This window comes from Bos indicus x Bos taurus, chromosome 8, assembly GCF_003369695.1.
Source record: "Bos indicus x Bos taurus breed Angus x Brahman F1 hybrid chromosome 8, Bos_hybrid_MaternalHap_v2.0, whole genome shotgun sequence".
NCBI classification, from domain to species: Eukaryota; Metazoa; Chordata; class Mammalia; order Artiodactyla; family Bovidae; genus Bos; species Bos indicus x Bos taurus.
Genome location: NC_040083.1, coordinates 65,830,503 through 65,852,999, shown reverse-complemented (window position 1 = coordinate 65,852,999; position 22,497 = coordinate 65,830,503). Strand labels below are relative to the sequence as shown.

General features: G+C 38.0%; 1 protein-coding gene across 2 annotated transcripts in view; it reads right to left on the bottom strand.

Moving 5' to 3' along the window:
- Positions 1-22,497, bottom strand: part of LOC113897259 (contactin-associated protein-like 3) — a 238,670-nt gene that overhangs the window by 15,798 nt on the left and 200,375 nt on the right. For both annotated transcript variants that reach the window (XM_027549777.1, XM_027549776.1), the window contains exons 16-21: positions 20,706-20,876; positions 19,794-20,012; positions 15,960-16,199; positions 15,043-15,273; positions 10,485-10,618; positions 9,587-9,674 (exon numbers count right to left, since the gene is read on the bottom strand). In XM_027549777.1, the coding sequence (XP_027405578.1) occupies positions 9,587-9,674; positions 10,485-10,618; positions 15,043-15,273; positions 15,960-16,199; positions 19,794-20,012; positions 20,706-20,876 (1,083 nt within the window). The remainder of the gene's footprint in view (positions 1-9,586; positions 9,675-10,484; positions 10,619-15,042; positions 15,274-15,959; positions 16,200-19,793; positions 20,013-20,705; positions 20,877-22,497) is intronic.

Below are 22,497 nucleotides of genomic sequence, written 5' to 3'. Positions count from 1 at the left end.
TTTCTGCTACCCACAATGAGCAGTGCTTCTGAAAGGCACTGGTAGTAAACAGTGGAATAGCAAAAACAGTATTTCCAAGATTCCCTAAGGCTCTCATCTGCAAGCAAGTATCAGGAAAAATGAGTTGTCCATAGAATTGCAGGAAGCAATGAAGAGCATCAGAAAGTGTAAATACATAGTTAAGTGAATACTGACTGTTGAAACAACAGCAGTAATAATATCTTAAGTAAAAATAATATCCATAAGTGAAGTACATGACAACAATGGCAAAAAGGGTGGAAGAGGAAGTAAAATGGGAATAAAAATAAGGTTTTTATGTAGTTTGGGAAGTGTACATTCAGAGTAGAATGTAATAAATCAAGTATGAGTAATCTTTGGAGTAACTGCTAAATTATGAAGCTGATACCGAAGATTAACAGGCCCAAACTGGAAGTAATTCAGCTTCACATTAATATGAGAATAAATAAACTGGTATATTCATGCAACAAAAGACTATCAAGCAAAAAAGCTAGTGAACCATGACTACATGCAACAAATGTTAAAAAAACATTTTGGCAAATGGAATTGGCTAAACTGAATATAAATATCAAGCTGCTATTTATTTTGGACTTGATGAAACAAAAGTGAACATACTTTATTCTAAATAAATGACATGATTAGAAAATGATGCTAAGTAGAATTTTCAGTCTGTCTTTTGAACAATTCATCATTGGAGGGACCTGATTTTCAGAGTCAGCAACAAGTGACTTATTCTCCCTTCCCTGCACCCCACTTCCACCACACCAAACTATCGCTGGCACTTGCAGCCAATACCCGGGAAGAAATCAGGGGTGATTTGAAACTCCGAGCACTTTAACAAGCACTCCCAGAAGGTATTTCCTGGAATAATTGTTGTTTAGTCACTGACTCGTGTCTGACTCTTTGCGACACCATGGACTACAGCCCACCAGGCTCCTTTGTCCATGGATTTTCCTAGCAAGAAAACTGGAGTGGGTTGTCATTTCCTGCTCCAGGGGATCTTCCCAGCGCAAGGATAGAACCCTCATCTCCTGTTTGGCAGGTGGATTCTTTAGCACTGAGCCTCCCTGGGAAGCCCAATTGGAAGAATAGTCTTTAGTAAATGAAAAAGACTCTTCCTGTAATAACATTTGAGTAGTCTTTCACATAACAAAGAAACATTGTCAGCATTCTACATGTTTGCTGCTTTCAGCTCATCAGTCCTTCTCTAAATTGTGAGTAGGTTCATGTAGCCTCTCCTTGATATACCCTTACTCCAATTCAGAGGTCCAAGTTCTTCCCTCTCTGTTTTCCATAAAATCCTATTCTTGAATAAACTCATTCATACAACAGAAGAAATGTCCAGTTATAACTCAGTGTTTCCAACTCTCCAGGGACATGTGCAGAAAATGCATTATTAGCAAAAGAAATAAATCTCTAATGAATTTTTTATTATTCAGATATAATTCACATCTCATAAATTTCACCCTTTTAAAGTGTACAGTTCAGTGGGTTTTTTACAGTTATAAAACTATTCCCAGTATGTAACTGCAGAATCTATAACCCCCAAAGAAATCCTGTACATATTAGTGGTCACTCCTAACTCCTACCTGCCCCCAGTCCCTGGTAAATCTAAACTGCTTTCTGTTTCTATGGATTTAACTATTCTGAACATTTCATATCGAAGAAGTCATACAATATGTAATCTTTTGTGTTTATCTTCTTTCATTTAGGTAATGTTTTCAAGGTTCATCCATATGGTCCCATGTATGAGTACTTCGTTACTTTTCATGGGCTAGCATTCCATTGTACACAACTTTTGTTTGTTCCTCAGTTGATAGACACTGGAGTTGTTTCCAATTTTTAATTCTTATGAATAACACTTCTCTGAAGACTCATGTACACTTTTTGTATGTGGATATATATTTTTTCAATTTCTTTGGGTATTTACCTGTGAGTGGGATTTCTGGGTCACTTGGTAACTGTGTTTAAAGTTTTAGGAAACTGCCAGACTGTTTTTCCCCAGCAGCTGCACACTTTTACATTCTCATGAGCAATGCACAAGAGTTCCAATTTCTCCATATCCTCTATGAGACTTGTTACTGTCTGTCTTTATGATCATAGCCATCTTATTAGGTGTGAAACAGTGTGTGCGTGCTTAGTCGGTTCAGTTGTGTCTGTGTCTTTGTGACCCTATGGACTGTAGCCCACCAGGCTCCTCTGTCCCCGGGATTCTCCATGCAAGAATATTGGAGTGGGTTACCAGCCCTCCTCCAGGGGATCTTCCCAACCAAGGGACAGAACCCGTGTCTCCTGCATTGCAGGTGGATTCTTCACTGCTGAGCCACCAGGGAAGGTCGTGAAATGATATCTTGTGGTTTTGACTTGCATTTAGTTGATGACTAGTTATTCTAAACATTTTTTGCTCATCATTTGTGTGTCTTCTTTTAAAAACTGTCTACCCAGAACCTTTGGTCATTTTTAAACTAGTTTACCTATTTTTTTATTGTTTAGTTATAGTTCTTTATATATTCTCTATAAAAGTCTCTTATCAGATACATGATTGGCAAATATTTTTCCTCATTTTGTGGGTTGTCTTTTTACTTTCTTGATAGTGTCCTTTGAATTACAGAAGTTTTAATTTTAATGAGGTCCAATTTATATATTTTTCTTTGCTGCTTATGCTTTTGAGAAACTTTGATCTAACCCAAGGCTTTTGAAAAACCTTCTCTAAGAAATCATTGCCTAATCCAAGGTTACAAAGACTTACAGTTATGTTTCGCTCTAAGAATTTTATAATTTTAGCTACAAAGTTAGGTCTATCATCCATTTTGAGTTAATTTTTGTGTATGGTGTTAGGTACGGGTCCTACCTCACTTTTTAAACTTGGGGATATCCAGCTGGGCCAGCACCATTTGTCGAAGAGACTTTTTTTTTTTTTTCCCTCTACTGAATGGCCTTGGCACCAATGTTAAAAGTCAGTGGACCATAAATACATAGCTTTACTTCTTGACTGTTGATCTAGTCCACTAATCATTATGTATCTCTTAGCTCAGCTGGTAAAGAATCCGCCTGCAATGCGGGAGACCTGGATTCGATCCCTGGGTTGGGAAGATCCCCTGGAGAAGGGAAAGGCTACCCACTCCAATATTCTGGCCTGGAGAATTCCATGGGCTGTATAGTCTATGTGGTCGCAAAGAGTCGGACACGATTGAGTGACTTTCACTTTCACTGAAGCCAATACCACATAGTTTTGATTACTGTGGCCTTGTACTAAGTTTTGAAGTCATGAAGGATGAGACCTCCATCTTCATCCTTCCTCTCAAGATTGTTTTGGCTACTTGGAACCCTCTCATTTCTATGTGAATTCTGGAATCAACTTTTCAATTTCTGTAGAAAAGGCCATTTGGATTTGGATAGGAGTCTGTAGGTAGACTTGGGGAGCACTGCCGTCTTCAGTTCAGTTCAGTTCAGTCGCTCAGTTGTGTCTGACTCTTTGCGACCCCATGAATTGCGGCACACCAGGCCTCCCTGTCCATCACCAACTCCTGGAGTTCACCCAAACTCATGTCCATCGAGTCGGTGATGCCATCCAGCCATCTCATCCTCTGTCATCCCCTTCTCCTCCTGTCCCCAATCCCTCCCAGCATCAGGGTCTTTTCCAATGAGTCAACTCTTCGCATCAGGTGGCCAAAGTATTGGAGTTTCAGCTTTATCATCAGTCCTTCCAATGAACACCCACCCAAGACTGATCTCCTTTAGGACAGACTGGTTGGATCTCCCTGCAGTCCAAAGGACTCTCAAGAGTCTTCTCCAATACCACAGTTCAAAAGCATCAATTCTTCAATACTCAGCTTTCTTCACAGTCCAACTTTCGCATCCATACATGACCACTGGAAAAACCATAGCCCTGACTAGATGGACCTTTGTTGGCAAAGTAATGTCTCTGCTTTTGAATATGCTATCTAGGTTGGTCATAACTTTCCTTCCAAGGAGTAAGCGTCTTTTAATTTCATGGCTGCAATCATCATCTACAGTGATTTTGGAGCCTCCAAAAATAAAGTCTGCCACTGTTTCCACTGTTTCCCCATCTATTTGCCATGAAGTGATGGGACCAGATGCCATGATCTTCGTTTTCTCAATGTTGAGCTTTAAGCCAACTTTTTCACTCTCCTCTTTCACTTTCATTATGAGGCTTTAGTTCCTCTTCACTCTCTGCCATAAGGGTGGTGTCATCTGCATATCTGAGGTTATTGATATTTCTCCTGGCAATCTTGATTCCACCTTGTGCTTCTTCCAGCCCAGCATTTCTCATGATGTACTCTGCATATAAGTTAAATAAGCAGGGTGACAATATACAGCCTTGATGTACTCCTTTCCCTATTTGGAACCAGTCTGTTGTTCCATGTCCAGTTCTAACTGTTGCTTCCTGACCTGCATATAGGTTTCTCAAGAGGCAGGTCTATCTTTGTTCATGACTGCCATCTTAGCAACACGGAATCTTTTAATGCGTGAATGCAGATATATTTCTATTTATGTAACTCTTGCATAATTCCTTCCAACAATATTTTATGGGTTTCATTGTACATGTCTTGTACTTCTTTTGTTAAAGTTACTTCAAAGTATTTGCTTCTTTTTAATGCTATTGTAAATCGAATTTATATTTCATTCATTTTATCCTTGTATTAGTCATTGCTACTATAGAGAAATACAATAAATTCTTGTGTGTTGATCTTGTATCTTTGCCAAAACTATTTATTAGTTCTAATAGCTTTTTCCATGGAGATCATGTCCTTTACAAATACAGATAATTTTACTTCCTTTTTTATCTGGATATTTTTTGCTCTTTTCCTTGCCTAGTAGCCCTCATTCAAATCTGCACTACAGTTTTGAACAAAAATTCTAAGAGTGGACATCCTTGTCTCATTACTGATCTTAGGGAAAGACTTCCATTATTTCACCATAGCTGTGTGGGTTTGCAGATGCCTTTTTTACACATGAGGAAGTTCCTTTCATTCCTAGTTTGTTCAGTGTTTTTACTATGAAAGCATACTGGATTTTTTTCAAATGCTTTTTCTGTGTCTACTGAGGTGATCATGTGTTTTTTGTCCTTAGCTCTATTAATATAGTGAATTACATTGATTTTTATCTGTTGTGCCAACCTTAAATTCTTGGAAGAAATCTTACTTGGTCATGGCATATAATAATTTTTATATATTATTACATTAGATTTGCTAATACTTTGCTGAGCATTTTTGCATTTACATTCATATTCCTGAAATTTTATAAACTCTTTGTGTCTTTCTACATAAATTTCTTCTAAATGAGATAAATTCTTAGGGAGAGTATAGGAAAGACTAATACATGTCACATAAGTCAAGGGAATTTTAATATCTAAACTCTAGTTTCTCCATGCAGATCTCAGTAGGTAATTTCCATGAATTATTTATTACCCAATTATCATATATGGAGTTCCATTTCCACATACAGTCCTTCAGTGGATTTCTTTTCCCACTCAGATAATTGGCCTACTAAAGTTTATTCACATGACTATATTGATTTGAACTGTATTCTCCCCTAGGAAAAGACAGGAAGATATATCTTTAGTTTGTTTTGTTTTGATATTTGAGGTTTGCTATTTTGGCTGTTTTTTTTTTTTTTTTTTAATGCTCACAACCCAAAATGAATAGAATATTAATTATACAAAATCTTTAGAGAAATAAAAAGTAGCAAAAATGCTAGGGTACCTTACTTGGTATTTTAAAGTTCTCATACTTTGGGATTATAAGTCCTATCAGTGTCAAAACTACACAAAACACTAGAAATTCAAAGATTTACACTTAAAGTAGGATTATACTGAAATTATTTTATAGTAACTGGGAAAACTTAACCTGATTGGTCATTACTAATACAATCATTGAAGAATGGAAAGAATGTAGGGGCTGTTAATCAGAAGTCACTTTCAAAGCATTTTTCAAAACTCACTAGGGAAAACAATAATAATAACTAACTAGATTAGTTAATCATTAAACACTATCTTATTGTTTATATTTTGTATTATATCACAAGTGCTTTGAGGGCAGGTACAGTATGTGTTTTGCTATGAGGCATTCAAAATGTCCAGTGAAATACAAGCACATACTAGGAACCACCAAACATTTCAGAATGGATAAATCCACGAGCCAAAATAGCTAACAAGAAATACTGAGGTCACACTCTATGTAGGGCTTTCTATGTTGCTTCTTTTACTTAATGTCAATGTTGTACATGGAAATACATATAGTTTTCTATTGTCTTTAATAGCTATATACTTTTACGTTAAACAGAATCTTAATGATTTTGAGAATTATGTATGTTAAAGACATTTTATTATCTTGTGTTACAGAATTTTAATTATTATTTTGTATTACAAAATTTTGACCACTTTATTGTTTTTGGTCCCTTAACCTTATTTATATTTTTCTTTATAGATGTTATTAAATCTCATGCTGTAATTTTAAACTTTTTAATTTAATAATTCCTGATTTTTTAAAACATGTTTGGAATGACTTTCTCCTCTACAAGATTGTAAAAATACCTCCACAAAAAAAAATAAGTACTAGATATCTCATCATAGTGTGGGACAACTTTCCGGAGAAATTAATAGTTCCTTATTAACCAATCTGTTGGTCTATTTTACTATGTTAGCGAAGTGAAGTTCTACCTTCTTGCCAAATCCGAACCCAAAACTGTAGTCTTATTCTCAGTAACTGATTTTGAGAGTGGTAGAAGAACAGAAGCCATCCGAAGATAAAGTTATCCAAAACATGAAAAGTTTTATTAGCCTTTGATCAAGATACATACCTCTAGGTACAGATGAAATGAATATTTATAATTTTATTAGATTCAATTGCTTCAGGCTATAAACGTCATTGCTGAGTTTCAACTTTAATTTTTATGGCCTGAGAGAGATGCATTTGAATATATCATCCTTGAATAAAAACATTAACACCTTCAATTCCATGCTACTGTTCTCTATATATTAAATCACAGGAAAATAAAAATTCATATAACAAAACCTGTTCTACTTTTTAATTAAAATGAACCTTTTCATATAATACAGTTTAGTAATTAAGTTGATTTCCATAATCTATTGCCTATTTCTTTATAGATCAAACATTTGAACTTAATTTGCCTTTAAAATACTCCTTTGTCAATTTCATACCTACTGATGGCAACTTTCTACTTGGGGACATGGGCATCTCTGAACATGCCTCATTTCTCCTGTTGGATGCTGTAGTCACTGAGGGCATGGAATTGTGTGTGATGTGTTTGTTTTGACCATATCTGTTCTTTGGGCTGGGAAAAGAGTACACACAGACTTCTCTACAGCAGTGGAGGGATCAGATCTAGGTGCAGACAGGACAATTATTCCACCCACAGCTTGTACCCACTTGACAGAAATGCAGCTATGAGGCTTGCACATCCTTTGAAAGTGAAAGTGTTAGTTGCTCAGTTGTGTCTGACTCTGTGACTCCAAGACTATAGCCAAGCTCCTCTGTCCATGGAATTCTCCAAGCAAGAATACTGGAGTGGGTAGGCATTCCTTTCTGCAGGGGATTTTCCCGACCCAGGGATCCAACCGAGGTTTCCCAAGATGCAGGCAGAGTCTTTACCAGCTGAGCTGCCAGTGAAGCACCTTGCAAACATTTTAGGTGATCGATTACTTACTTTTCTCAAACCAAGGATCAATAGGGCCAGAGAGTAGAGCTCAAAATCAGATAAAAAGGGAGCAAATTGTTCTCCATTTGAATATTAAAAATAATTATGTTAGGCTGACAACCAAAGAGAGGGTTTTATCTCTCTGTTCTCTGAAACTCAAGGTGGTCTTTGAGCTTTTAGGAATTTCATAATCTCTATTTAAACATATATTATCATTCTCATGGGCGAAAGTTGAGAGAGCAGTTATTCTTTTGAATTGTTTTTCCAATTCTTTTTTTGGGGGGGGGTTGTTTTTGTTTGCTTTCCCATTCTTTTAAAATTATGTCACTATTTAAACAGAATAAAAAATCTACTAATATCATGAAAACAAAGATGTCAGAAGTGCCTGGTAAACATCCAAATGACACATTAGAGAGTGGAATACTCACCTCTACAATAGGCTATGATAGGTATAAACATCTCCCAGCATTCAATGGAAAACAAATATTTTCATTTTTATTTCTGTGTTAATTACAGCACCACTATCCCACATGTGGGGAGTGTGAAGAACAATGAACCACAGGAAAAGATATCCAGCACAAGCTGCCTGTCTATCAAATACATTATCAAGGCCAGACAGATTCTATAGCCACCTTTAAGGGATGACTACAGTGCAGGACCATCACCACTTCAGCATAAAGTTGTTATTCACCATACCAAGCTAAAACTATATTCTTACCCTTCTTCATTGGCTTAATCAGCCATTTTAACAGCTGGGCTTTTTAACAGTTAGGCTGTAGTATCTAAAACTTACACTTTTGTTATTACCATTTACAAGAGCACCCTTGGAAAGCACTAGGATTCATAACATTTCCTCTGTCTGAAAAATTAGAAGTCATCGTTTTATTGTCCATCTGTTTGAAAGATGTGATAGTTTTAAAAGTTACTATGCTTCTCAACATATTTGGAACATCCATTCATGTGCCTTCTCTAACATTCTCAAGTTTGTGATGTACTATATATACATGTAGCGTAGAAGAAATGACCAAAAGAATCAATGCATAAATGACTGAACACCTAGTAAGTTTCCATCGATTATTTAGGACAAAACAAAATTATATGAATAACAAGTACTAGAGAAGGAATAATAAATGTGCCATGGAGAATTTCCCCTAGATAACATTTAAATATCAATAAATAATATAGTTTATAAATAATCAAAAAGAAAAGAAATACCTTTCAATATTTGTTTTTATTTCAATGTAATTCTCAGTGAAAAGGGGGAAAAAAGGCATCAGGGTTTTGACATTTAAATAGTAAAGTATGCTTTTACTTTGGCAGTTTTATGGAGAATAACTAGCAGCCATAAAGGACAAGACGTCTGTGGGATATTTAGGGTGTGATTTTCCAAGAGGAGCTGAGAGTAATGAAAACATTTCACCTCAGCCCACAGGCAAGGCAGGGCCCAGGCCACAGCTCTAATCTTATTTGTTTGCTAAGAGTAGCTTTTTCTTAAGGCTAAGTCTAGATTTATCATTAAAATGATTTCTGCATTTGACCCCTGATTACTAAAGAGTTTGTGAACTTGCTGTCTGCTTTGATTTTGTCTTTCCTGAATTGTTAGAAAAATGCAAAGTTTCATTATGCTTGATTGCTAAGTGAGAGGGTAAGTGTGGAGGCAGTTTTCAAGGAACGCTCCTGTTTAACTCACAAGCAGCACTTAGTCGTGATTATATGTGCACTCAGACAAGAGTGCAAGCTTCTACCTTGATTGTCACTCACTGGGAAATCATGAATATGTCAAGGAGCTTCTTTCAGCATGATGAATGCTTCCCACATTTGCAACTTAACACTTCTGATCTCAATCATAGGGTGGTAGGGGGAGAGGGGCCCTCTTTCTTCCACTTACCTAAAACTGTCCCCAACATAAGGGACTTGACAGCATTGAATTCTGTCCCTGAAGACAGGATGACTTGTCTCCTTGCATTCTGGTTAACCTATTAAATGTTCCACAAGATGTAAACATCAAAATGGCAAGCAATTTTGATAAAAGGATGGGAATCAAAGGAAAACCAAGAAAAATGATAAAAATAATCCATATGTTCAAGCTATCATAAAGGTTAAAAGAGAAAAGTATTTTATAAACAACTTCTATAGCACCTCAAATTCCACTCCACTCCATCCTTTTCCCTTACATTTGTCTTCATGATTTAAGTATCATAATTGGTACAGTGCTCAAAAGAGATGCAAGAGCTACTTTGAACCTCAAAGTTTTTACTTATTTAGAGGAAATTTATAACATGAGCAGAAAAAAATGTATTATTCATACAGATTCAATATAAAAGATTACTCTTCAAAACCCAGCGACAATGCATAATTTAAAGACTCCACTGTTTTTCAAAATGTAGTTCCACTTTAAGCAATATCTTGCTTTTTATTGTGTGTTTAAATTTCAGTAGCATTTGTTCTTTTGTAATCCAGTGGGAATAGGTTCCCATTGGAATATCTCCAGTAGTCCCTATGAAAAACTAGGCAATATTTCCCAATCAAATGAAGTGAAACCAGTGAGGAAAGTGTGGTGTTTTAAAAGGTCAAATATTAATAAAACCTTTTGACAGTCTCTTGATAAACTAACATTGCTAAATGAAATAAAACACCTTGACTACATTTCCTATCCTAGACTTATGGAAGGACAGTGCCGAATGTGTATTTCTTTTATTAGGATTTATCGAATTTTGGCTTTAAGTTATACGTTCTGAGCATCATGATTTTGATTACTGTTGCTGTTGTTGAATTTACGACCTTACCTCTACAAACATCACTGCTGCTTCTCTGTTAATCCTCACATGGTGAAGCTGCCCATCAGCCAAATTTTTAAAACCAAAGTTAAAAACATCAGGTTCTCGGTGTCTGTCTAGTTTATACCTGATCTGCAAACTTCCTAAAGAAGAGAAAAATGACATTTTAACTAAAATAGAATTTTATAAAAACTGGAAATGCAGGTCCTAACACACATTTAAAAAAATTAATACAGTTTGAATCTATGGAGCCTTTACTTGAGTGCATACAGTCACTTTTCCCAGACTAGCAATTATTTACGTGCTGTTCTGGGGCCAAATTCAGAATCCAATTACACAGTCTTAAGAGTCAAGACCAAGCAGTCTTTTTCCAAGTTCTTCCATTTTCCTGAACCAGAGGAAAAAGTCCAAGTTAAGCATATGAAAACACCAAGTGAGGCTTGAAGTTAATTATTCATGTGGTATTCGTATTATTAAATGGTAAAACCTCAAGCAATTTTGTATTAACTTTCAGTTTCTACAAGCATAACTTCTTTTAATGTGACTTACTTTAATGCATTTTAATGTATCACTGACATTTACATTATTTTTTTTGCACAACCAGAAATATTTTCTAATGTTTCTACCATAATCAAGAAATAGCAAAAAGAGAAAAGTGAGTGATTTGCTACAATATTCAAATTTCCCAATCGACACACTGCTCTTCTTCACAGATGCACTCGCCACCCGTCCCTACGGTATCACCTATAATAGATTCTATTAGTCAGTGATTGTAGAAATCTTTTCCAGAAGTTTCTCCCTTTATTCTCCATGAGAAAGGGTTAAACCTTAGTTTTGTTCTCTAATGGGAGAGTGTTAGTTCTGCACGTTTCCTGGTGACCATGGGTTAGGGAACACTCATTCTACTTTTCTTTACATGTGGATAGGGCATGGGGGCTTCCCAGGTGGTACAAGTGGTAAAGAACCCGCCTGCCAGCGCAGGAGAAATGACAGACTCTCATTTGACCCCTGGGTTGGGAAAATCCTCTGGAGGAGGGCATGGCAACCCACTCCAGTATTCTTGCATGGAGAATCCCAGGGACAGAGAAGCCTGGAGGGCTGGAATCCACAGGGTCACAGAGTCGGACATGACTGAAGTAACTTAGCATGCACGCAGGCAACAGGGCATGACTGACTTCCCAACCACTGATGGGTAAAGAACAATCACATTTATCTGATGCTCAAGGAAATTGGGTTTGATATGATTTAATACACTTCATGATTTCATTTCCAAGGAGGAGGAAATATTTTCTATATATAAAATGAGATACCGTCTTTCAAAATGAACAGTGTTGTTGCTGTTCAGTCTCTCAATCGTGTCTGACACTGTGACACCACAGACTGCAGCACGCCAGGCTTCCCTATCCATCACCATCTCTCAGAGTTTGCTCAAACTCAGGTCCAGTGAATAGGTGATGCCATCCAACCATCTCATACTCTGTCATCCCCTTCTCCGCCTGCTTTCAATTTTTCCCAGCATCAGTGTCTTTTCCAATGAGTCAGCTCTTTGCATCAGGTGGCCAAAGTATTGGAGCTTCAGTTTCAGCATCAGTCTTTCCAATGAATAGTCAGGGTTGATTTTCTTTAGGACTGACTGGTTTGATCTCTTTTCTCTCCAAGGGACCCTCAAGAGTTTTCTCCAGCACCATAGTATGAAAACATCAATTCTTTGGCTGTCAGCCTTCTTTATTATACAATTCTCACATATGTTGTTGTTGTTCAGTCACTCAGTCACTCTTTGTGACCCCCATGGACAGCAGCACACCAGGCTTCCCTGTCTTTCACTATATCTGGAGTTTGCTTAAACTCATGTCCATTGAGTTGGTGATGCCATCTAATCATCTCATCCTCTGTCATCCCCTTCTCCTCTTGCCCTCAATCTTTCCCAGCACCCGGGTCATTTCCAGTGAGTCAGCTCTTCACATCAGGTGGCCAAAGTATTGGAACGTCAGCTTCAGAATCAGTCCTTCCAAGGAATATTCAGGGTTGATTTCTTTTAGGATTGACTGGTTTGATCTCCTTGCTGCCAAAAGGATTCTGAAGTCTTCTTGAACACCACAGTTCAAAAACATCAATTCTTTGGCACTCAGCCTTCTTCATGGTCCAACTCTCACATCCATACATGACTACTGAAAAACCATAGCTTTGATAATACTGACCTTTGTCAACAAAGTAATGTCTCTGCTTTTTAATATGCTGTCTAGGTTTGTCATAGCTTTTCTTCCAAGGAGCAAGCAGTCTTTTAATTTCATGGCTGTAGTCACCATCTGCAGTGATTTTGGAGCCCAGGAAAATAAAGTCTGTCACTGTTCCACTGTTTCCCCATTTATTTGCCATGACATGATGGGACTGGATGCCATGATCTTCCTTTTTTGATTGTTGAGTTTTAAGTCAGCTTTTTCACTCTCCTCTTTAACTTTCATCAAGAAGCCCTTTAGTTCCTCTTCACTTTCTGCCATAAGGATGCTCATCTGCATATCTGAGGTTATTGATATTTCTTCCAGCAATCTTGATTCCAGTTTGTGCTTCATCCAGCCCAGCATTTCACATGACGTACTTTGCATATAAGTGAAACATGGCAATATACAGCCTTCATATACTCCTTTGCCCAATTTTGAACCAGTCCATTGTTCCATGTCCAGTTCTAACTGTTGCTTCTTGAATTGCATACAGATTTCTCAGGAGGCAGGTAAAGTGGTCTGGCATTCCCATCTGTTTAAGAATTTTCCACAGTTTGTTGTGATCCACACAGACAAAGGCTTTAGTGTAGTCAATGAAGCAAAAGTAGATGTTTTTCTGGAACTTTCTTGCTTTTTCATGTTCCAATGGATGTTGGTAATTTGACCTCTGGTTGCTCTGCCTTTTCTAAATCCAACTTGAACATCTGGAAGTTCATGGTTCAGGTGCTGCTAAAACCTCACTTGAAGAATTTTGAGCATGACTTTGCTAGAACATGAAACAAGTGCAATTGTGTGGTAGTCTGAACATTCTTTGGCATTGCCTTTCTTTGGGATTGGAATGAAAACTGACCTTTTCCAGTCCTGTGGCCACTGCTGAGTTTTCCAAATTTTCTGGCATACTGAGTGCAGCATTTTAATAGCATCATCTTTTAGGACTTGAAATAACTCAGCTGGAATTTCATCACCTCCACTAACTTTGTTCATAGTGATGCTTTCTAAGGCCCACTTGACTTCACATTCTGGCTCTAGGTGAGTGGGATTTCTGGCTCTAGGTGAGTGATCACATCATTGTTTTCTGGGTCATTAAGATCTTTTTTGTATAGTTCTTCTGTGTATCCTTGCCAACTCTTCTTAATCTCTTCTGCTTCTGATAGGTCCCTACCATTTCTGTCTTTTATTGTGCCCATCTTTGCATGAAATATTCCCTTAGTATCTATAATTTTCTTGAAGAGGTCTATAGCCTTTCCCATTCTATTGTTTTCCTCTATTTTTTTTTTTTGCATTGTTCACTTAGAATAGATTTCTTCTCTCTCCTTGCTATTCTTTGGAACTCTGCATTCAGATGAGTATATCTTTCCTTTTCTCCTTTGCCTTTCATTTCTCTTCTTTTCTCACCTATTTGTAAGGCTTCCTCAGACAACCATTTTGCCTTTTTGCATTTCTTTTTTTTTTGAAGATGGTTTTGATCACCACCTCCTGTACAATGTTATGAACCTTCATCCATAGTTCTTCAGGCACTCTGTCTATCAGATCTAATCCCTTGAATCTATTTTTCACTTCTACTGTATACTCATAAGGGATTTGATTTAGGTCATGCCTTAATGACCTAATGGTTTTCCCTACGTTTTTCAATTTAAATCTGAATTTGACAATAAGGAGTTCATGATCTGAGCCACAGTCAGGTCCTGGTCTTGTTTTTTCTGACTGTATAGAGCTTCTCCATCTTTGGCTGCAAAGAATATAGTCAATCTGATTTCGGTATTGACCGTCTGGTGATGTCTATGTGTAGAGTCATCTCTTGTGTTGCTGCATATCCATACAGTGAAACTAATTATTTAATTTCAGAAGGCAAGACTCCCTCACCCCACTGCCATGCTATACAGTATGTTCTCATTAGTTCTATCTTATACATAGTATCAACCGTGTATATAAGTCAATTTCAACCTCCCAGTTTTTCCCACCCCCACCCTTTCCCTCTTGGTAACCATGCAATTGTTCTCTGCATTTATGTCTCTATTTGCAAATAGTATTATCTATATGCTTTTCTAGATTTCACATATATGCATTAATGTACAGTATTTGTTTTTCTCTTTCTGACTTACTTCACTCTGTATGACACTCTCTAGGTCCATCCACATCTCTACAAATGACCCAATTTTGTTGCTTTTTATGGTTGAGTAATTTTTTTTGCATATCTGCTTTGCATCTTCTTTATCCATTCTTCTGTTGATGGACCATAATTCAAAAAGATACGTGTATCCCAATGTTCACAGCAGCACTATCTACAATAGCCAGGACATGGACACCACCCAAGTCAGTCTTCTTGTTCTTAAAGTAAAGACACTCACCGTTTGGGGCAAGGATAACTGAAAGGTATTCCTCATAGAATGAGCTCACATAGAGCAGTAAGCTGGGTGTCCCTGTGGTCCGGAAGCTCAGTGTGGCCATTTCTCCTGTCAATGTCAGATCCTCATGAAATAAAGCTGCGAAGGAGCTGGAGTTCTTGCTAAAGGTGTCATTGTAATGGTCCTGAAAATTGTAGATCACCGAGGAGCCAGCTCCAAAATAGGCAGAAATGTCTGGAATGGCAAGCAATTTTGATTGTATTAGCAATATGTAAGTGCACGTGTCTTATTATGTATATTTCTATATATGCAAAGAATATTTCTAATCCTCAAATATCTCAAAAGGGAAAAATAATAATGTCATGCTCTGCTGGGTATTTTTTAGTTTAGTATTATTTGTTTTTATTTTGGCTGTGACACATGGCTTTCAGTATCTCAGTTCCCTGATCAGAGATTGGACCCGGGCCATAGCAGTGAAAGCGCCAAATCCTAACCACTAGGCCACCAGGGACCTCCTCCTTTGCTGTTTTTTAATTTAAAAAAATTAAGATGAAAAATAATAAAGCTTAAGTAAAGAGATAATCCCTCCATATCCCATAACCCAGAATTGAGTAACAGTATTTTATTATTGCCTCAAAAATGCAAAATTAAATGTCCAGTGTAAATGCACGTTAAAGTTTACTGCTTTCCTCAAGGAGACCTCACTGATGCCCCTCTGATCTACTAGAAGTAGTCATAGCCTTGTTAAGAATACAAGCTTAATTCCTCCCAAGGGAAATGGAGGCATTTGGGATAGAAACAATTCTATTTCAGCTAATCACAGAGAACTGCCTTATCTTTTCATTACAGAGTCAAATACCAGAGGCATCTTCATGGACTTCTCATGCTCCAGCCTTTCCCTGTTCCTTGGGCACACTCACCATTCTCGCAGAATGGCCCGTCATATGCAGAGACGGTGCAGTCACATGTGATCCCTCTGCGCTTTTCTCTGCACCTCCCTCCATTGTGACACAGATGGCCGTATGTGCTGCAGTGTCCTGGACACCCTGGCTCCACTCCTGGGGTCATCATGGCTCTTTCTTCCAGATCCAGGGCCAGCCCGTTCAATCGCAGAGACCGAATGCACCCCAGGAAGCCTCTCTGTCGGCTTGCGGTTCCACCTACAAGGGAAACACTGCAAATGCAAACGCGTTCCTCTGTGTCTTATTCAAGATTTATCTTCATGCTGAACTGAGGCCATATCTCTGGTCTCTGCTCAGTCATCATGTCCAACTCTGTGACCCCGTGGACTGTAGCCCACCAGGCTCCTCTATCCATGTCCATGGGATTCTCCAGGCAAGAACACTGGCATGGGCTGCTATGCTCTCCTTCAGGGGATCTTCCTGACCCAGGGATCAAACTTGGATCTCCTGCATCCCGTGAATTGCAGGTAGATTCTTTACCTCTGAGCCACCAGGGAAGCCCCATATAGATAATGACAAAAAAGTCATTGCTCAAAGTTTTATGAACAAATACAATTCTGAAAACATAGTCTGTGATCAAATGTTAAGAATCATCAAATGGCACTGAGTTAAAAGCATTAATGGAAATATTTTTTAAGGTGAACTTGGTAATATTTATTCTAAATAATTTAGAAAGACTTACATTTTTACATTTGTTCCTCTCTTAAAGGACAAAATGAAGACCACTGATCCTTTTAAAGTTTAAATTTATAAACAATGACATGTATAATAAAGGTTGTATAGTTAAAAATCTTTGCAATGTAATATGTATTACAAATGTGTGGTACATAAATTTGTACATGTATTTTATATGTATTAAAATTTTTGTATAATAGATGTATTATAAATTTATGTATTCGATTGACCAAAAAGTTCATTTAAGATTTATTGTAACATCTTATAGAAAAAGCCAAATGAACTTTTTGGCCAACCCTATATATTGTGTGTGTGTTATATAATGCTAATTCTTACTTAGATGAGCTCTGAATAATAGAGCTGTGCAAAAGAACTGAGAAGAGACCAAAGAAAGAGAAGGCAGACGAGGTAAAACCAAATCTAGGACCTCAGGCCTTTCACACTCCATCCTGGAAGCTCTGAGGTTAGGTGGTATAACATCAAGCAAATAATATATATCTCCTTATTTTTATATTATTTATCATGTGAACATAATAAATATGGGAGCACAGGAGTCATCTGAAGTGCCTGCTAAAAACAGATTTTGGATTTATTCCCAAAGATCCTGATTCACTGAATTTTCAACCAACACCTCAGGATTTAGAAACATTGCCATAATGAAAACACTAGCTCTAGGTAGGTTTCCATTCAAACTTTGTTCCTAGAAGTTCTGTTAATTAATCCTCAGAATTTAAATCAGAAAATAGAACTGTTTAGTTTGATTCACAATTTGATAACTTTCAGGGAAGCCTCCTCGACTCAGTGAGAACTGTGCTTGAAGCTGAGTTTAATGGTGCTATGGGCTACACCACACACTCACACACACACACACACACAAACACACACACACACACACACACACACACATACAAATTCATTCAATAGCATCCGTTCCTGAACATTGTAGTAGGTAAATTCTGGCAAAGCAGACTCTGTGCTAATTTGTGATTTACATCAATTTTTAATTGGACTGTGTCCTTATTTACTTTAAAATACGTGAGATCAGACCAAGTGAGAGCTACTTCGTTAATCTGCTTAGTTTCCAAATTAGAATAGAGTTGTCTAAAAAGCAATGTAGCAAAACTTATTCCTCCCTTTGGGAAAAACAAACAATAATAAAGACTAAGCAAGTAAATTAGAGGGAGGACTTCCACTACCCAGAGTGTTTATCTTTAAAGAAGGGACAGCAGAATAATGAGTCCACTCTGGTTCTAAACATGAAGCTTGCAATGAGAGCAGCAGAGAGGGAGCAGGGTGGAGAGGAACCGGGCACTGGGCTGGATTAAATACTGCTGTGCAGAGTCACATGAGGCTGCTTCTGTCGGACTGGCCTCTTACCATCTGATTTTGGGGGGACATTGGAGGATTTTGTCCCAATTACAAGTCTGATTCTCTAACTTCACTAAAAAGTGAAATGAGAGAAATGGATAGAAAAATGCTAATTTTTTAAATAAACAGAGTTAACTGAAACAAACATAAATCATCTATGATATTGAGTGCAAGCCTGGGAATCAGTCCAACAGGGGGTTTGGATTTCCCTTCCAGTTGGGTTTCTGTGATCAAGTCCCTTGATCTCTCTGACCCTCCATGATCTCATCTGTAAATTGGGTATAATAATCTGTGGCCCAGTGGTAAAGAATCCACTTGTCATTGCAGAAAATGCAAGAGATGTGAGTTCAGTTTCTGGGTCAGAAAGATCCCTTGGAGTAGAAAATGGCAACCCACTCCAGTATTCTTGCCTGGAGAACCCCATGGACAGAGGAGCCTGGTGGGTTACAGTCCATGGGGTTGTAAAGAATCGGACATGACTGAGCCATTGAGTCACATAATCTATGGCAGATATACTCATATTAAATGAGTTCTTGGTACACAGTGTCTGTGTGGCTGAACCTCACTGGCTCTTTTTTCTTTATTGGCTCCATCTTAGCCCTGCAACCCCATCCCGCCCCCCTCTTTTTGGATGACTGATCTTTAGCCTACTCACAAGGAAAGCATCCCAGCCAGATATTTCCCTACCAACCTTTACCCTTGCCTTCACCTGATATGAAAACTGGAAGTGTCTTTTGCTGATGCAGGTGATCATGAGATCTCCATGGGGGCAGAAAAATCCTAGGACTGGGCCATGCGTCCTCTCACTGGTAGTCAGATTCTATTTTTAGCTTTGCCCCTTCAGATTCCCCCAGGATCCCTTTCCGTGGCACAAGATGCCACTGTGAATGCCTCTGGCTCATCATCCCCTGGATGTAATTTACCCAGAGCTAACATCAGAACTGTACTTTACGGAGTTGCCTGCATTGAGTTTCAGTCTCAAAGTTCCTTTTCAGTTCATAGCACTTTTTCTTTTTAATTTACCTTTTAATTGGAGGATAATTTCTTTATAACCTTGTGTTGATTTCTGCTGCACAACAGTGTGAATCAGTCATAATTATATATATATATACATATATCTTCCCTGGTGGCTCAGACAGCAAAGTGTCTGTCTACAATGCGGGAGACCTGGGTTCAATCCCTGGGTCAGGAAGATCTCCTGGAGAAGGAAATGCAACCCACTCCAGTATTCTTGCCTGGAAAAATCCCATGGATAGAGGAACCTGGTTAGGCTACAGTCCATGGGGTCGCAAAGAGTTGGACATGACTGAGTGACTTCACTCACTCACTTCACTATGTGTGTGTGTGTGTGTGTGTGTGTGTGTGTATATATATATATATATACATCTCCCCTCGCTCTTGAGACTCCCTCCCACCCCTCATCCCACCTCTCTAGGTAATCACAGAATCACAGAGCACCAGGCTGGGCTCAAACAAGTATCGTATATTAATGCATATGTATTGAATCTAGAACATAGTGTTGATGAACCTATCTGAGGGAAAGAATGGAGACGCGACGTAGAGAACGAACTTATGGACACAGTGGGAGGAGAGAGTTAAAGAGGATTTTATTCAGTATCTCCTTCTCCCACCAGTGCCTATAGTAGTCGTGGCAGCTGTTATCATCACTACTGTTGTAGCTGCGATCTCCTCTTGGTGTGTCTTTGCACTCAGAGCACAGTACAGTTAGAAGCCGCCAGCAGCACTCACCCACGAAAAGCTGGCTGTTGAGCTGCAAGCGGGCATGCCCATCAGCTGGGGCAGGTTGGGTCTTGCGAGGGTGCTGACCCACTTGGAGGGATGCTTCTTTAACGTTCCGGTCTGCCTTCACGTGGTGCCACCGATTGTCATTAAAGGCAGTGGGAGACTGCACCGTGATCTCACAGGGCCCATTCCCCACATCAAAGGAAAAGGTTACTTCTGTTGGGGCTGGAAATAAAAATATGAGAGATGCCCGAGTTCATTCACAGGAGGGAAAATTCAGTCTTGAGTAGATCTGAAAAAACCACCATGACGTGCTCCTTATGAAAGAAGACATACAAGGGATGCAGACAGATGTCAGTCTGAGTTGGTTGGGGAGGGGTTGGGGTGGAGAATAAACCTGTATCCTGAAAAAAGGAAGGTGAAGCTGATTTTAACGTATTTCTCCCCAGAGTTTACTGTTCATCCTGCTAAGCCCTAAGCAATAGAGATATTTACCTACAGAAGCAAAACTAATATTTTATCTGACTTTATACATAGAAGTGATTTTATTTAAAGGTGATTTAAACCTTTATGAAGTTTTAAAAGCACTAGGTAAATTTCAGATAGCAAGACATTAAGTTTTGTCTACATATATATAAACAATGTGTTTAGTCAATTAAATCACATAATGTTGTGATTTAATAAGAAGTTATTTGACCAGTTTGGTTTAATACCCTTTTTGCACATAGAATTAAGACAACAAGGAACTGTACAGACTGTTGTGTGTTTCAGAAATTACTGTTTTACTTTCCACTTAGTATTTAAGAAAAAATATAATTGACAAAGGAAGCATGTCAGTATATCAGGAATTAGGTTACCACCAAGGTTATTGTTAATTACTGAGTACCCCAGTGGCTTTGTGCAGGGTGGACAACTCACCTCGCAGCTCTAGCCTGATGAAGTCTGTGATTCCCAGGTTCTCTAAAAACACCCCTGAAGAGGCTGTGGTTTTAAAAAAGAAAGACACGTCAGCACTAAGCTCTCCTCGGAACGTGGGGAAATGAAGGTATGAAGTCTCAGTATTGAAGGAAGCTGAATTCCAAAATGAATCTGTTTACAAAAAGAAAAAAAAAAGACAATGACAATAGCAGTAAAATACAACAAATAACAATTGCCTTTTATATTTCTAGCATTTTTACCGTTTGATGCATTATTTATCCATTCAAAGCATTATTTATCCATACAAGCCTTCTTATGGGAGTTCTTCTGAACATGTGGCCATGAGATGAATGTCTAAATAGTGATTCTTTAGAGGATTAAGAATATGGACACAGCTGCAAGTGAGTGGATGGATAATCACTTCGATAAAGGCCTGTTTTTTTTTTTTTGCTGTTGTTGTTCTCTTTTTTTAACTAAATTATCATAGAGTAAAATTGACTTTTTAGGGTTTTACAGTTATATAAAGTTTACAGGCTTTTACAGTTATATGAATTTTAACACATGCATGGATTTGTGTAACCATCATCAAAATCAGAATAAAGAACAGTCCATCACCCCCAAAAAACTCTCTCTTGCGATTTCTTTATAGTCACACCCTCTGCCCACCCCTCAGCCTGGCAGTCATGAACTAGTCTCTGTATTACAGTTTTACCTTTCCCAAATAACATATAAACTGAGTCAAGCAGTATGCAATAACACAAAGCCTTTGAGATTCATTTGAGATGTTGCATGTCAACATCTAGTCTTTTTTTACTGCTCTGTAGTTATTCTATCACATGAATGTGCCATAGTTTATTTATCCATATTTAAGAACACTAAAGTTGTTTCCAAATTTGGTCAATTACAAATAGAACTACTCTAAAAATTTGCGTGGCACAGTGGTAAAGAATCTGCCTGCCAATGCAGGAGACATAGGTTTGATTCCTGGGTCAGGAAGATCCCTTGGAGTAGGAAATGGCAGCCCAGTATTCTTGCCTGGAAAATTCCATGGACAGAAGAGCCTGGTGGTGGGCTATATAGCCCATGGAGTTGCAAAGAGGCAGACATGACTGGGCAACTGAGCACAACCACCAGAACAAACATTTGTGAAAAGTTTTTGTGTGAGTATATGTTTTTATTTCTCTAGGGTAAATTCCCAGGAGCATGATTCCTGGGTCATATGGTAAGTATATGTTTATAAGTTACTGCCAAACAGTTTTCCAGAGTGATCATACCATTTTTAATTCCCATGATCAGTGTGTAACAGATACAGTTGTTTTATATCTTTACCAGCATTTTACATTGTTAGTATACATATTTTTTTATCTTAGCAATTCAAATTGATGTAAAGTAGTATATCATTGTGGTTTTAATTTTCCCTTCCCTAGTAGATAATGATGTTGGGCATCTCATGTACTTATTTGCCAGTTTATGTCCTCTTTGGTGAAGAGTGTGTTCAGCTTGGAGGGAACTGACATCTTTCTTATGTTGAGTCTTCCAATCCACGAGCACAGTATATCTCTTCCTTTATTCAGATTTTTTGATTCTTCAGTATTTAGCCATTTATTTGGTTTACAGATTTTATACATGTTTTTGTTAAACATACACTTGAGTATTATATGTTCTTTGGAGATACTGAAAATGATATTCTCTTACAGATTTTGGTTTCCAGTTTACATTGCTAGCATATATAACTGATCCGTCTGTTGTTGACATTGCATCTTGAGATCTTGTTGAGCTCACTTATAAGACC